The sequence below is a fragment of the Gossypium hirsutum genome, chromosome A08, assembly GCF_007990345.1.
Source record: "Gossypium hirsutum isolate 1008001.06 chromosome A08, Gossypium_hirsutum_v2.1, whole genome shotgun sequence".
Classification (NCBI taxonomy): Eukaryota; Viridiplantae; Streptophyta; class Magnoliopsida; order Malvales; family Malvaceae; genus Gossypium; species Gossypium hirsutum.
This window is the reverse complement of record NC_053431.1, coordinates 35,939,898-35,955,521: the sequence shown is the minus strand read 5'-3', so window position 1 is coordinate 35,955,521 and position 15,624 is coordinate 35,939,898. Positions and strand designations below refer to the sequence as shown.

The 15,624-nt window shown below is 29.9% G+C and overlaps 1 protein-coding gene across 3 annotated transcripts; it reads right to left on the bottom strand.

Annotated features, from left to right (window-relative positions):
- Window positions 1-5,691: 5,691 nt before the first annotated feature.
- Window positions 5,692-7,724, bottom strand: LOC107907100 (protein GLUTAMINE DUMPER 2). Of its 3 annotated transcripts, none has more exons than XR_005899515.1 (2): window positions 6,951-7,649; window positions 5,692-6,661 (listed from the first exon to the last, which is right to left on the bottom strand). XR_005899515.1 is itself a non-coding variant. In XM_041074471.1 (1 exon), the coding sequence occupies exon 1, from the start codon at window positions 7,479-7,481 to the stop codon at window positions 7,026-7,028; it is 456 nt and encodes a 151-aa protein (XP_040930405.1). In that variant the 5' UTR covers window positions 7,482-7,724; the 3' UTR covers window positions 6,731-7,025. The 3 variants fall into 3 exon arrangements, 1 of the variants encoding a protein (XP_040930405.1); XR_005899516.1 differs by having other exon boundaries at window positions 5,705-6,644; window positions 6,951-7,653; XM_041074471.1 differs by lacking the exon at window positions 5,692-6,661 and having other exon boundaries at window positions 6,731-7,724.
- Window positions 7,725-15,624: the final 7,900 nt, after the last annotated feature.

Genomic DNA, 15,624 nt, shown 5'->3' with positions numbered 1-15,624 from the left:
GGTTTGTGTCATTTAGGTGGTTTGATGATGCATGTGAGGAATGGTCAAAAGGTAAGGTTATTTTGATATGACGTGATTCTAATATGGTATGGTTGATATGTATCAATTGTGATATGTTTTGGCATGGAAGCAAATTGGTTGATAAAATGGTAAATGTGCCCATGTTTAGGTTGACTTGATGATTTATGTTTGAGATGTCATTTGGCATATTGGTTGTATGGATAAATGGCCTATTAAATTGGTCTTAAAATGCACGTTTTGGGTTTGTTTTAATGCTTGAAATAATTGCAAATGGCATGAATGTGTGGATAGGCATTGGGTGAAAGAAATGACTTGAAAATGGACTATATCTTATCCACACGACCTAAGACACGGGCATGTTACTTAACCGTGTGTGGCACACGACCATGTGTCCCCTATAGGTTTTTAAATATTGCATTTCGAATGTTACACGGCCTAGCACATGGGCATGTGGCTTGGCCGTGTGAACCAAGTCAAAGAGTTACACAGGCACAGACACGGGCTAGGACACAGCCGTGTGTCCCTACTTTGAATGTCCACATAGCTTGAGACAAGGGCGTGTGTTTCAGCCGTGTGAGTCACACAGCCTGACCACATGACCATGTGACCCTTATAATGTGAATTTTTCCATATTTTTCCATGAAGTTTTAAATGTTTTTTGATTTAGTCCCGACTTATTTCCAAAGTGTTTCTAAGACCTCAAGGGCTCAAATTAGGGACGTTATGCATACGTTTGATTGGATTTTGCAATGATTATGAAAAGTTGAGAATGAATGATTTAAGTTATGTTTTGTCGGTAATACTCCGTAACCCTATTCCGGTGATAGATATGGGTTAGGGGTGTTACAACTCTCACCAACCATGATATCTAAATCCTAAATTTAACTCTGATTTACCTTAGACAACCCTTTACTTACAACACCTAAAACACAAAAGAAAAGAAAAACTTTGAAACTTACCTAATAAAACAAAGAAGTAAAGACTCTGGAAACACAAGACTTGATAAAATCTTTAGGCTTTTAACGTAGCAATGTAAGGAATTGAGAAAATTTTGAAGAAGCCCTATCAATAAAGAGCCCAAGCATGCCTAGCATGATTCAAAAACTAACAATATTTTTTAAAACCAATCGAGCGTAGACATGTGTCCCTACAATTATGATTCATCAATTTATATACCTTATCAGCAATAAACACATGGCTCTGTTAATAACTAGCAAAAACTTAAATGAAACACATCTCTACCAAAATCAAGGTCTTCATGATTATAGGACATATGTGCAATACGTGTAACAACCCGATTTAGACCCTAATCGGAACGGTGGTTTTGGGACCACGAATCCGAGTCAGAAAAATATTTAAAAATTATTTTCTGTGTTTATTTTGTGTGAATTTACATTAGTGAAATTTTCGTGCTTAAATTTTATCGTTTCAATGTTTGATTGAATAGAGGACTTAATCGCATAAAATGAAAATTTAGTGGTTATTTCTAAAAGGGACCGAATTGTTCATGGCTTTATTAATGAAAGCCTTTAAGTTGTAAATAACCCATTTATTTATTAGTGGGACAATGGTAGGCATAAATTATATAGTTTTTATATTATTTCATTAAGGTAATATGTAAATTAAACTTTAATTTATAATAAGATATAATATATATATATCATAAAGCATAATAGTGAAAGCCATTTTATGTTCATTGACTTATTGAATGGACAGCTAAGGGCTTATGTTATATGGCTTTATTATAAATTTAATAAAGTTAATTTAGGCAACCAATAATATATGTTATTATAATATAAAGGATAACATAAAAAAAAAATCAAAAGCCATTTAAGTGTTCATTCTTTATCTTCTTGTCGAAACTAAAACAAAGAAAAGAAATAAAAGAAGTTAGGGTTCGGTCATCTCTTAAGCTCAATTAAGGTATGTGTTTAGCTCGGTTTTTTATAATTTTTACGTTTTTGAGATCGTTGCTAAGTAATCTACAAGACCCAGCTTGAATTTTTGATTTTGATGAATATTTTGAGTTATGCCATTGATGAGAGCTTGTGATTTTTGTTGTTTGATGATGAAATATGAAAGATATGTTTTAGATTAACATGTTTTGTATTGGAGTTTTTGATGATTTTAAGTAATTAGGACTAAATTGCAAAAATAAAAATTTGAGGGACTAAAATTAAAATAAATGAAATATATGGGCTTGTATGAACATGGGTAAAATTCGGCCTAACATGAGTGTATTGAAATTTTGCATATTTTGTGTTTTGTGCAAAAGGGACTAAATTGCAAAAATTGTAAATATCAGGGGTAAAATGATAATTTGCCCATTTATGTGTTTTTGGAATAAATTGAATGAAAATATGTTTGAATGAGCTTAATTTGAATATGTTTAGATCAAGAACCATATAAATTGGGTTTGGATCGGGGGAAAACGAAAGTTGTCGACTAGTCCCGTTCCGTTTTACATCGTCCGAGGTAAGTTTATAAGCAAATAGAGATTTTTAATTCTAATTATTTATGAGTTTATAAGTTGAAATTAATTATATGAGATTTTATATGTGAATTTTGAATGTGATTATGCTTGGGAACAATGTTTATGAATTCGTTTCGACCGAATTACGATGTTCAAAAGCCCCGTATGAACCTTAGGAATAGCTAGGATATATATGTCATGACATAGGATTCCGATATGTGATGTGCGAGTAAGAGCATGGCATCAATATGTGGCTCCGATATATGTGTGCGAGTAAGACCCTATTTTGGACAATGGCATCGATATGTGATTTCATGTAAGACCACGTCAGGGACGTTGGCATTGTACAATATATGTGTGATTATCCGAGTGTCCTATCCATTTCTGAATAGTTCATCGAGCATCGATAAGTTGGGATCAAATGTGCAAAATGAGCTAAAATGATCAGGTATGAATTGGTTTATTACCTACTAGAAACAAAGTAAGTAAGTCATTAATGTGAACATGTGTATCTTGTGAAGTATATTCGGCCTTTGCTATGTATATACATATGATATTATATTTTGATTCATGATTATAAGTATATGTATTCATATAATGGTATTTAACTTTGAAATTGAAAGATATATTTTGCTTGTATATGTGTATGTGTATTTGGCCATATAAAATAAATATATATGAGATTATTATTCTTTGACTTATGAATTTATGCATATAAGAGTAAATGTATTAGTTATGGTAAAGACATTTTGGCTTAGAAATTGAATGATAGTTTGTAAAAATATGTATATGTTCAGTCGGCCATGAATAACCTACATGTGAAAGTACATATAAAATACATGAATTTGTAAGTTTAAGATTCAAAGTAACTACAATAGTATAATTTGGTTTAGTTTAAATGATTTGATTATGTTATTAATTCGTTTATTTGCTTATGACTTACAAAGCTATGAAAGCTTACTCTGTGTGTGTTCATGCTTACCTCTTTTTTTATAGATTTTGGATTCAAGTTACGAGTTCGGGAATCGTCAGAGGATCTTATCACACTATCGACTGTTTTCGGTATTTTATGAGCTGAATTCTCAAACCTATGGCATGTATAGGCTAGTTGTAGTATGTTTGATTTTGGGATATGTATATAAAAGCCATGCGAAAATGGCTTGTTTAATCTATTAAGCTCAGTCTCAAGGTTTGGTCAAGATAAGGTTATGTTGGCTTTGGTTTGGTGATTTGATTATATATGACTATATGATCCGGTATTAAAGTAAGATAGTTTTCCATATAGTTAAAGTGAAGATAATGTGGTATACTAATGTTGGAGGTTTAGTATGTTTAATATTGAATGATGTTTTAAACTCGGTTGATTTTGGTCATGATATATATTTTTATTGGATTAAATGCCTGTTATATATGTGAGAAACATTTGGAGAAAGATTTAATGGCTTGATTTAAATTGTCAATGTTCGAAGTTATTATATAAGTGCATGATTAAATGTTTCGGTAAATGAGTAAATAATGGAAGAAGTTGTATTTTAAGTATGTTTTGAGCTAGTTAAGTTATGATTATGCTATGTAGGCGTGATGTATTTGATAAAAGTGTGGGTTGCATTTGAAATGACTAGGATTTGGTTTAGTAATGTGGTAAAATAATGGTTGCATATTTGGTTGTGTAATAATGCTGTATAAATGGAGATTAATATACTTTGTAATGGAAAATTTTTGGAAAAATTTGGAGTAGTGAAGCTATACAATCTTTTTGTGGATGTGTTATTAGTCGAATAAAGGAAGCATAGAAATAAAATCTTTTATGTATGTTATGCATTATAGTAATATGCGGCATAGGTAGAACTTGAATGGTTTTATGTGCTTAATATGTCTTGAAAGGGTATGGTAAAATTTTCCATGAGAATTAAGTCTCGTAAACATGTGCTTATGGTATGTTTTGAGTGGTACAAATAGTAGTGGATAATGAATAAGCATGTAATTAAAATATTTATATTCAGTCAAAGTTTTAGAATGACCAAATGAATAGAAATAATTGTTAAAAAGTATCATGATGGTTTAATGCAAATTGGGTGAGTTGTTTTTGAGTTTGAATATTAGTTTTATATATATATATATATTGCGCATTGGTAATAGTTATAAATGATGTGATTGTTAGATAATTTTAGTTAATTGAGTAACATTTGAATCTTTTGTGAAGTTGATCTTTTTGGCCGTATATGCTAATGTTCCTAATAGATGTAAAATGCATTATTTGATTTGTTATGTGCATGATATATGTGATTAAAAATATAGATATTTATAACTCAAATTTTAGGTGTTCAAATATCATGGAATTAATGACCACATTGTTTAAAGTATATCAGAACGATTCAATGTTTGAATTAGTTAATGTTTTAAATATGTAATATTTGTGACTCATGTTTAGTGATGATCTATTGATTTGGTTTGTTTTATTGATTACTATAATAGAAATTTTTAATGCATAAAAAGTGTCTAATGAACGTGTTAAGCTATGTTTTATGGTAATGCCTCGTAACCCTAATCTGGCAACGGATATGGGTTAGAGGGTGTTGCAATACGCAGCTCCCCAGCCATATACATTGTTCACGTACAGATTCCCAAGCTTTCTACCTCACTTGAAAAGTAGAAAACCAATATGTCATTTCCTCGTCTCAAGGAAGGTCACATTATAACATTCCCTTCAATTAGGGAGCAAATGTTATACAAGCCTCCCCAGAGTGAACTTTGCCAACCAAAACCTTGCCCTCGGGCAACACCTAGCCAAATTTGATCCCCGAAGCCAATGTATGATCAACATGTGAAATGCCTCCAGGCTACCTTGCCAAAGACAACTGTTGATCCTCTTTCTCGCATGAAGCTCACGTGGAACTTTATCAAGTCCACATCAGTCGAATCACAGGTAGATCTTCAAATCCCTTAAGCCATTATTACTTAGCTAGAAAGGCATTTCCCCTAAGGAACTAACCATGTCAAGACCAACATGGACACATGTTAAGGTTAGAGGGTAAGGGGCAATCAACCTCACTTATAAATACCCTTCTTTGGCCTTAATGAGTTTCTTCTTGATCCTCTTCTTTTTATGTTTTTACATTGCTCAACCTTCCTCTCAAGCAGCTCGCAATTCATCTCCACCATGTGAACTGCCATTTTTCTCCTTTATTTCACCCTCAACAAATTTAAAAGTATTACTTCGTATGATTGCGTAATAAATACAACATATTTGTATAATCAATACAATATATGTCTAATGCATTTATTTTATTATTGTCTAAAATTTTAATGTAACTAATATTAATTTACAATTTATTACAAAGTACAGTACATATACAAAAATTAACGGATCCAATTTGGAGCTTGATTTTGTACATTTTAAAAGTATAAGTGGCCATTGGTGCAAGTCCTGCAGAATTTGGCAGCAAAGATGGATAATCCCTGGAGATGGAATACGTCATAAATCATAAATCATAATATATGTACCAATGGTTGTTTGCTTACTTTGTCATAGGTAGTTGATGCATTTTTAACAAAAACCACAACGTTATGAACAAATCGTGGCTATCCTTGGCAATTGGGACAATCTTTGTTGGGTTATTATTGATGTGTTTGTGCCACTTTGGAATATGAATTGCGCACTTCTTTTTAACATATAACATGGTAGCTTTATAGCCAACAAGTTACTATTCCAGTTACAATAATTTATATAAGTTTAATAAAGTTAATCCTAAATCCTAAATGTTAAATTTCAAGTTAGTTGTAAAAAAGAAAAAAAAATATTTCAAGTTTTAGATTTATCTAAAGTGGCTAACTACTTGTATAATGGTTCATAAGTGGGGAAAAGGAAACTACCTTTACCATTCCATTATCCAAAACTCAGCAAACCAAGTCAGGAACGCATAAAAGGATGACTTTGTAATTTCCAGACATTGATTGCTCTGCAATAATTGAATATTATATGTTGGAAGTTGGAACTGCTGCAGCAGCAGGGCAAAGCATAGACTTGGAATGAACTGAGAGAGAGAGAGAGAGAGTGGTGAACGCGAGGCTGTTCTGCTTCACCACGCCGCATCAGGAACATATGCATAAACCTATCACCATAGCCTCACACGTGCCTTTGTCTCTGTACCTTTGGCAAATTCTTGCCTGTCAAATATTTATAGTTTCACCATAGATTTAATGTGACAAAACAATAAACACTTTTGGAAGATAATGAGGAATAATATATAGCAAATTCAATACCTTGCATCCGATTTTATAAAAATCTACATTTCCTGAATTGTAAAAAGAAAGGGAAGACCAGACAAGAAAAAAAAAGAGAGACCCCAAAGCAGGTGTAAATAAAACAAGGAGAAAAAGAGTTTATGTGCTACAGAAGGCAAGCTCAAAGCAAACAGAGACATGCAAGCTGATGTACAGATAGATAAAGTCCCACCTCAAAAAAGCAAAACCTGGAGCTCTCTTTTACGGAACCAAACCCACCATCCGCCTAAGCACATCACCTGGAAATTCAGTGGTGTTGAGTCTCCTGAGTCGGGGGTTGCTGATGCTGATCCTCAGCATCACCACTAGTAGTTTCCTCCTCCAATTTCTCACCCTTTTCACCACAGCAACAGGTCTTATCGCCGAAAGAAGAAGACCTGCTAGAAGAAATGGGGGTGGCCAAGAACGTCGGCTTTACTTCGCCTGCCATTATCACAAGAAACTTTTGTTCCATAACAGTAGCTCCTCCTTTCTGGGTCTCATCTCCTGCTTCCAAGTCTCTGTCCCCTTCACCTCTCTCGCCATTCTCAAGGTACCCTGACAGTTTCCAATAAGAACAAGCAAGTATGAGGAGCGCAAAGGCTATGAGACCAAGCATGGCAGCCAAGCCGCCGAACAAGTAGGGAACTGGTGAATGCCATGGCGAGTGTGGAATCGTGGAAGGCGACGCTGCTGTGACATTGAATGTCTCTCTTGCTGCCATTGTTGTTTGCTTTTAAGCAAAGCTTATACAAGGGAAAGCTAAACAGCAAAGATGGGTATTTTTGTTTTCTCTCTTTTGGTGAGCATTGGGCAGTGGTTACAAGGGTATTTATAAAAGGAAGAAAATGGAGAAAAGTGGGAGGATTATTTTACAATTTAGGTGATATATGGCGTCACTTTTGTACAAATATTGAACTGGGGGCTTCTTCGGGAATTTCGGGAGAAAACAGTACTACGGGCAAACCACTTAACGAGTAGAATGTAGAAACTGGTTTTATAAACGCTACAGTAAAGTTAAAACCAATGATTGGTTATCTAATGAAAATAGCTGAACCCTTCAATTCCTCTTTCTAATCATATCTACGCGGAATGCACAGTTCCACCTGTAAAAGTAAAATTCTTTTATTAACTGTATGTCTCTGGATGTTTCAGTTTCACCATTTTTTACATGTAACTGCAGGGTTTCATGGGTTGGTCGTATAATTTGATAATGGACTTTTTCAAATCGGATCTTAAGAATGGACGTACGGCTGGTCTAGCTTCTATAGAAACATTGATTATTAAGTACACTGTTTTGTGTATAAATATAGATTAGAAGGCAATTGAAGTTAAGGTGTAGTAATTGCTAGAAAACATGTGGCTGTTCTTGCAATTATTGTATTGTGATGACCATACAAATATATCACACAACTATAACAATTACAAAACCAAAATTTTAAGTTTAGAAATTAATTGGAAGCATTCATGCTTCAATAATTTGGTAAAATGATAAGAGTTGCCTATAATTCAGTTGGCCGCCCATGATTAGTTTTTGTTTATATTTTTCCTATTATTTTGAGTCCACAAGCCCTCACAATGGTATTTCAAATCTTCAGCACGGTTTTGGGATTATTAAAACCATTTTACTAACATATTAGATGTTGAAGTTACCAAATATGTTTATCATTTTAATTCATTGAACCTTAAAAACTATTTTTGAAAAATTAATTAACAAATATCTTATTATTAAATGATTTCATAAGATTATGAAGAATTGATTTAATGGTGAAATAGAGATTTTGAAAATTTTGAGGTTTATAAATAATTTTATCTATGATTTATTATAGTAAAATTAAATAAATATATTTCGATTGATTAGTTGAGTTAATTATTATTTAATGCTTTATCAACAAAATAACATTTTAAAACAATGGCAAACAAAAACTCATACTTAAAATGATTAAGTTGGGGATTAGAGAGTGCCCATGGTACAAAGACATTGATTGGATAATGAGTAGGAATAAATGAGCTCTAAGAATAATAATAACATAAAAAGACAAAAGCAAAAAGCTTCTTTGGTTCCACCATTTGCCTAATTTGCGAATTGTGATATAAAATAAATAGGAAATTTCTTTTGTTGCATGATTGATTATATGTTTTGAGTGATATTCCTTTTGGCCTCCAAACCCATCCAAAAATAACCACATGATGCCAAAACTATTTGGTACGGTTATAATCGATCAATTATTATTATTATTATTTTGAAATTAATAAAACTACATTTTTGTAAGATTTTTTTTTCACATGTTTAACTGCACAAATTACAATAATTAATCATAATTGGTAATTTTTATCCATTATATAATTTATTTGTGATAAAAATATATATTTTTATTTATTTATTCTGAAGACGAATTATCATGGATAGTTAAGGAGGTTGGTAGCGCCTTGACCTCCCTCAAATGGAAATTTTTTCTATTTAAACCCTTTAAAATTTTTAAAATTTTCTAAATTAGTAGAAGTAAAATTGCACTTTGACCCCTAAAAATGATAAAATTTTGAATTAATCCTTTAGAAATTATAAACATAAGCTATTAAAATGGTGAAATTACATTTGTACTATCGTAAAAATTACAATTTAATTTCAATCGCCTAATTTTTTTTTGTTAACTTTGCCATTGCATATTATATTTTACAAGAATTTTACTCATCTTTTTAATTTTAAATTTAAATTTAAATTAATTATTTTTATTTAATATCTAATTATTTTAACACATGTATTAAATTTTTTTTATAATAATAACCAATCATGTTATAAATGCTTAATCTTTATATAACTATATATATAAGAGAAAAGGACCTTCCTCATATTGACAAGTGGCACACAACTACCATATTTCTTTTCTTTTTTGTTTTCAATTTATAAAAATAGCTAATTTTCAATTTTGATCATTTTAATATGTTTAAATTGAAGATTTAATTATTTTATTTTTATTTTTAACAGAATATCGTCTTTATATTTTTTCATGATGTTATTAATTAATTTAATATTTTTATAATTTTATAATTAATTCAAATAGTTAAATTATTAAATTTTTAATTAAAATATTATGTGATTATTTATAATTTGAAAGTGAGTTTTTAAATCCAAAAAGTAGATGGATTAAAATTTTAAAATACAAAAAGGAGGGCTAAATTCTAAATGTATAAAGTGCAGAGACTCAAAGTTATAACTGTTTGAACCAAAATGAACCAACTGGAGTATTAGTTCAGAGAGAGAAATCAAATCGATTGACCTATGAATTGATACGGGCAGATTGAGCCGATCTAAAAAACCGATTAATATTATTTTTATTTTTTTAATAATTTATTTAATCGAACCTTATACATCATAGACGTGATCAATTTGACCACAAATTTGATTTAAAATTTTTTCCTTAGAATATATTTTAATTCTCCAAATTTTTATTTTATAATTTAAGATAAACAAATAGTTAACTGAAAGTGGAGTGCGGGTGAATCAAACTAATCATAATTTTAACTCTAAAGAGTGGAGAAAAAAGAAAACGTATGAAAACATTAAGGGTGGGGTGCGCAAGACGGTTCCCCATAAAAAGTCGCTTTAAATTGATTTTTGGGCAAAATCTTGCGGTAGAAAGAGAGAAAAAGCTTTTGTATGGTATGGTATGACAGGGGAGGAGAGGAGAGGACTACTTAAAACGGTTACCTAATAAACATAAAACGGTTTCATGCAAAAGCTTTTGTATTGTACGTGATTCTTCTGCCAACTCTTCTGCTTTACACCCTTATCATATTATTTCTTTTCCTTTTCACTTTTTTTAGAAGAAAACAAAATGAAGCATTTTTCATACTCTTATGATATTATTTTAGTTGGGAAATGTTATCTATAGCGTCACATGCATTAATTAAAATATACTATATTATGACAGTAACTTTATGTAATAAATTTGAAAAAAGTTACTATAAAAATTAAATATCATTTTAGTTAAAATAGTAAAGGTGGAATATTATAATATAAAAATAAATATAAAAATTAGTTTTAAGAGGTTTGATTGATTTTTTAAATTATTTAAATCTAAAAATTATAAAAATATTATAAAAATTTTGAAAATAAAAAAATTTATAGAAATGCTATAATTTTTATTAAATATCATAAAATTTTAAAAATTACAAATACTATTAAGTATTATTAAAATGTTATGAAAATATTAAATAAATATTATAAAAAATTAGTGGTTATAGAAAATTGAATAGAATAATTAAAATGATAGCAATTTATAAAAATTAACATAAAAAATATAAAAATTTATGAAAAGTATAAAAAAAGTAGTAAAAATTTAAAATATACAACAGAAAATTATAGAAATTAATTTTTTGTTATATTGAAGTTTTTTTTTATTATATTTTAATGGTTAGATTGGTGTGAGGTGTTGAGTAAGAGGTGTGAGAGGTTATGAGTTTAATGTTTGGTGGCTTAAATTGAGTGATAAGTAACAATCTTGGTTGATAAGAGATGATGCAATAAACATTTATAAGGATAAGTTAAGGTATGACATAAGGCAACATGTGTGGAAAAACAAAAATGAGTAGTAATTTTTATTAAATTTTTTTATAAATGATTAGAAATTACTAAAATATAATAAAAATTTTAAAAAGTTATAAAAATTAAAGTTATTAAAAATTATTAAATGTTAAAAAATTTAAAATTGCGACTTCATTTATAAATTTTAAAATTTATTATTATTATAATTTTGTGTGATAAAAATCATTTAAGCCCTCTTAAAATAATTATAAAAAATCAATTAAGTCCTCCACGTCAACATTTTTCCATGTCAGATGCCATATCAATCGTCATGTCATCAAAATTTTCATATCAGATATCACATCACCTATCACGTCAGTACATAACGGTCTAGTAGAGGCTTTGATGGAACAATATATTAAGGCTCAATCAATTTTTAACTTTTGATTAAAAGTTTAATTGATTGCACTTTTCAATGAGAGGCTCAATTAATTTTTGAATTAATTTTTAATTTTATTTTAGTAATTAAGTCTTTAAAATATAATTAATTTATTTACATCAATTTTTTAGAAATTAAAACAATTAATATTTAAGATTAGAAATTATGGATTTGCGACATGTTTATTTTTCAACATTATCAAAATATATATTTAGAATCTTTTAACAACAATTACTTAACATTTTATTAAAAATAAAAGTAATTAAATCTATATAGTTATGTGTGAGGCATGTAACATAAACAAAAAAAAAAATACTATAAGCAAGGTTAAAAGTTTTATTTTGTTTCTTACCATACAATTTCTACTAAATTCAAAATGCGAGACACAAATATATGGTAGTAATGAATAACTAGCCCTCTTTCTTCTTTTTATCGCTTAGTCTTTCTCATTAATTTAGTTTCTCTTTATTCTCTTTATTGGTCAGTGATTCCCTTTAATTCAATTTCGTTTTTTACCCTATTTTCCATATTTTTCTATACATAAATCCTTTGATTAATAAAATTCTCAAGTTTTTCAATTTAACGTTTTCTGACTCTTATATAAGGGACATCTGAGATGGAATTCCAAAATGTATTCTAATGTTAAATTCGAGATATTTGTAGGATATCGATTTCAAACGATAAAATTTATCAGAGTAAAAAACGTGAGATAAAGTTCAACATCTTTATGTATTCATTTTATAACTCAAGTAGTTTTTGTGTGACTGACAATTACTAAAGTTGTCATCTCATATTTATGAGCCTTGTTTTTCTTTTGTTTTTTTTTTTGGTCAAAATGAGCCTTACTTGTTATAGCTTTAGATAGTGAGAAAAGACCTGAATATGAAGCGGTTGAAGATACATCTCCAATTGTTGCGCTAATGCTTTGCTGGTTCATTGGCTCATTGCTAGCTGTGTAGTTCATCAATTTTGCACATACCCCTGAGACGTGCTGCTTCATCGGCACTTGCAACTTCACACTATATGTACCTTCATCAATATTTAATAAGGTTTGTGTTATATGCTACTAAGTTTGAAAATAAATAATTACAATTCAGTACCATAAATAATTCAATTTTTTAAAGATAAAAAATTTATTTATAAAATTATAAATTACATTAATGTTTATAAAATTTAATTAAAATGATTTTTATGACGACAAAAATATTATTGTTATAACATAAAAATTGGATGGTTCTTTATGATAGTTCACACCATAAGGGTGCAAAGAGTGATTTATACAGGGTTGGTTCACATTATGGAAGATGCGAAGAGCTACTTGACTTGAAAGTTTTAGAAGGTGAAATCGAGGGGAGTCTTGACAAAGTAAGGACTATATCTTTTCTTTTGTCTTTTTTTTTTATTATTATTAAAAAGTTCTTTTGTCCCCTTTACCCCGGTGATGAGGGATATTTCTAGAGGAATTGAGGATGAGGTGTGGGTTCTAGCTTTTTGAGTTTTCTTACCTCGAGTACAATGATAGGGTGGCGTGCAACACCCTTCAACCATCCTAACATATGGTATAAATAAGAGATGTTACCTAAACACAAAAATAACAAAAATCTCTACTCTTTTAAAAATTTGAAACTTGAAACCTTTTATAAAATCATAAAATGAAGTTTAGGATCATTTGGGGTAGATACATTTTAAAATCATTTAGAAAATGCTTGGGAGTGATTGGAGGTGCTTGAGACCCAAAAAAAGCCACCAAAAGTTGAAATGAGTTAAAATAGTCTAGTGGGAGATAATGTAAGAGCATGATGTTGTGACATTGTAGAATGCCGCGACGTTGTCTTACTTGATGTTGCAACATCACTCTCTGTATGATCAATGTCACGGCATTGCGAGGGACGATGTTATGACGTTGTAGTAGAGTAACCCAAAAACACTTTAAAACATCTTCAAGCATCATCAAATCAAACCAATAAGTTCCGAATCACTTAAAAACATTATTAAAGAACATTTAAACTCAAACTAATTTCATAAACATGTTTAAATCACATCAAAGGCCAAAACTTAAATTGAAACCAATAGAAAGTTTCATAAACATTATGAAATAAAGGTAAGTTTACATTTTAAGAGTAGACACTTAGCCTATGTACAAACCATTAAAAATTCTTCTAATACAAAGTAATACAATAAAATCCACTATGTTATTCCAACCTTGCACAATGATGTGATTCTTTGAAGACACGATCTCTAACTTCTCAAGAAGGTGCTCCATTTACACGTTTAAACTACTAACACATTAAGCTCAAATAGCTTAGTAAGCACACTAAAATTTATCAATTCTTACACTTAGCATTTAGTTATTTTATTAGTTACATGTTTCACTTAGTTATGCCACTTAATAATGATAATTTATTTCTCTCCAATTATCCATTTATTTCACTAAAACTCAAGGTCTTTCCACGCATTTAATCACTTTACACTCCTGAGATAATTTCCATTTATTAGTTCTTTTACTCACTTGTTAAGCACTCACATACATTATCAATTTATTAGTTCACTAATTGAATTATTACTCAATTTTCACAAGTATTCACATGTAACAACCCTTTTTTAGTGATATCAAAAAAGTAATTTCGGGACCACAAATTCGACAAGTAAGTTTGTAATTATTATTATTTAATTTATATGAGTCAACTATAATTTTATATTAAGTTTTGATTTCATAAATTTTAGTTTATTGAACAAATAGTAAAGATAAGTGGTTGGTTCTAAAAGTTAAGTGGTTTTGGAAAATGAGGTTTTGGGACCTCGTTTTTATAAACAGGGCCATAAATATTTTTATTAAATATTTACAGAGTTATTATAATGGTATATTGAAGTTTGGTCCGAAAATTTTAATGTTTGGCTAGTTAATTAAGGAAAAAGGACTAAATAGTAAAAACTATAAAACTTCATCACTATTGATTATTATTAAGTAAAGTGCATAATTAAGGTCTGTTTAAGGATTATAAGGCAATAAAGCCATTATTAAGTTGGTGGATGGTATTTCACATTATTTTATATTAAAATAATGTATATGTTAATTAATTTAAATAATAAACATTTGTTAAAAAGATAAAAGAAAAAAAAAGTTAATATCATCTGCTTTCATGTTTTCTTTTGTTCCACCGAATACACCATTGAAGAACATCCAAAAGCTTATTGATTTTAAGTATAGATATTTTCCACACGCCATCAAGCTGTTACACGGTCTAGTGACACGGTCTAGTGACACAGTCTAGTGACACAGTTGTGTGACTTTACATTGAGCTGAAAATGGTCTGGTACATGCTCGGCGACATGACCGTGTGACCCTAAGTTACACGGGCACAATTTGTTACACAGTTTGGCCATACATTCATGTATTTGAGACACACGACCTAGGCTTCATCACATGGCTTGGCTACATGGCTATGTGACCCCTTTTCCCAAAATTTTCAAATTGTCCATATTTTTCTGTTTTGTTTTATAACATCCTAATTTTGGGCCTAGTCAGAACAGTGGTTTCGGGACCATAAATCTGAGGTCATAAAATTTATTTTAGTATTCTTTTGAGGTTTATAGCATGATAATAGGATTGTGTAAAAGTTTTGTTAAGAAATTTTACCGTTTGTATGCTTAATTTGTGAAAAAGGTCTAAATCGCGTAAAGTGCTAAAGTTGTGTTCTATTAGCTAAATGTGTTGGTTAGCTATGGAACTTAAAATTTGAGGTCCTTATTGAGTAATTAAACCATTTAGGGAGATGATTGATGTACATAGAGTGTAATAAATGAAATGTCAAAGTTGGTGAAGTTGGCATTTTGATTACAAAAGCTTAATCTAATAAAAGGAAAAGAAAAAGAAAAGCCAAAAAGCTATCATCTTTTTCCTCC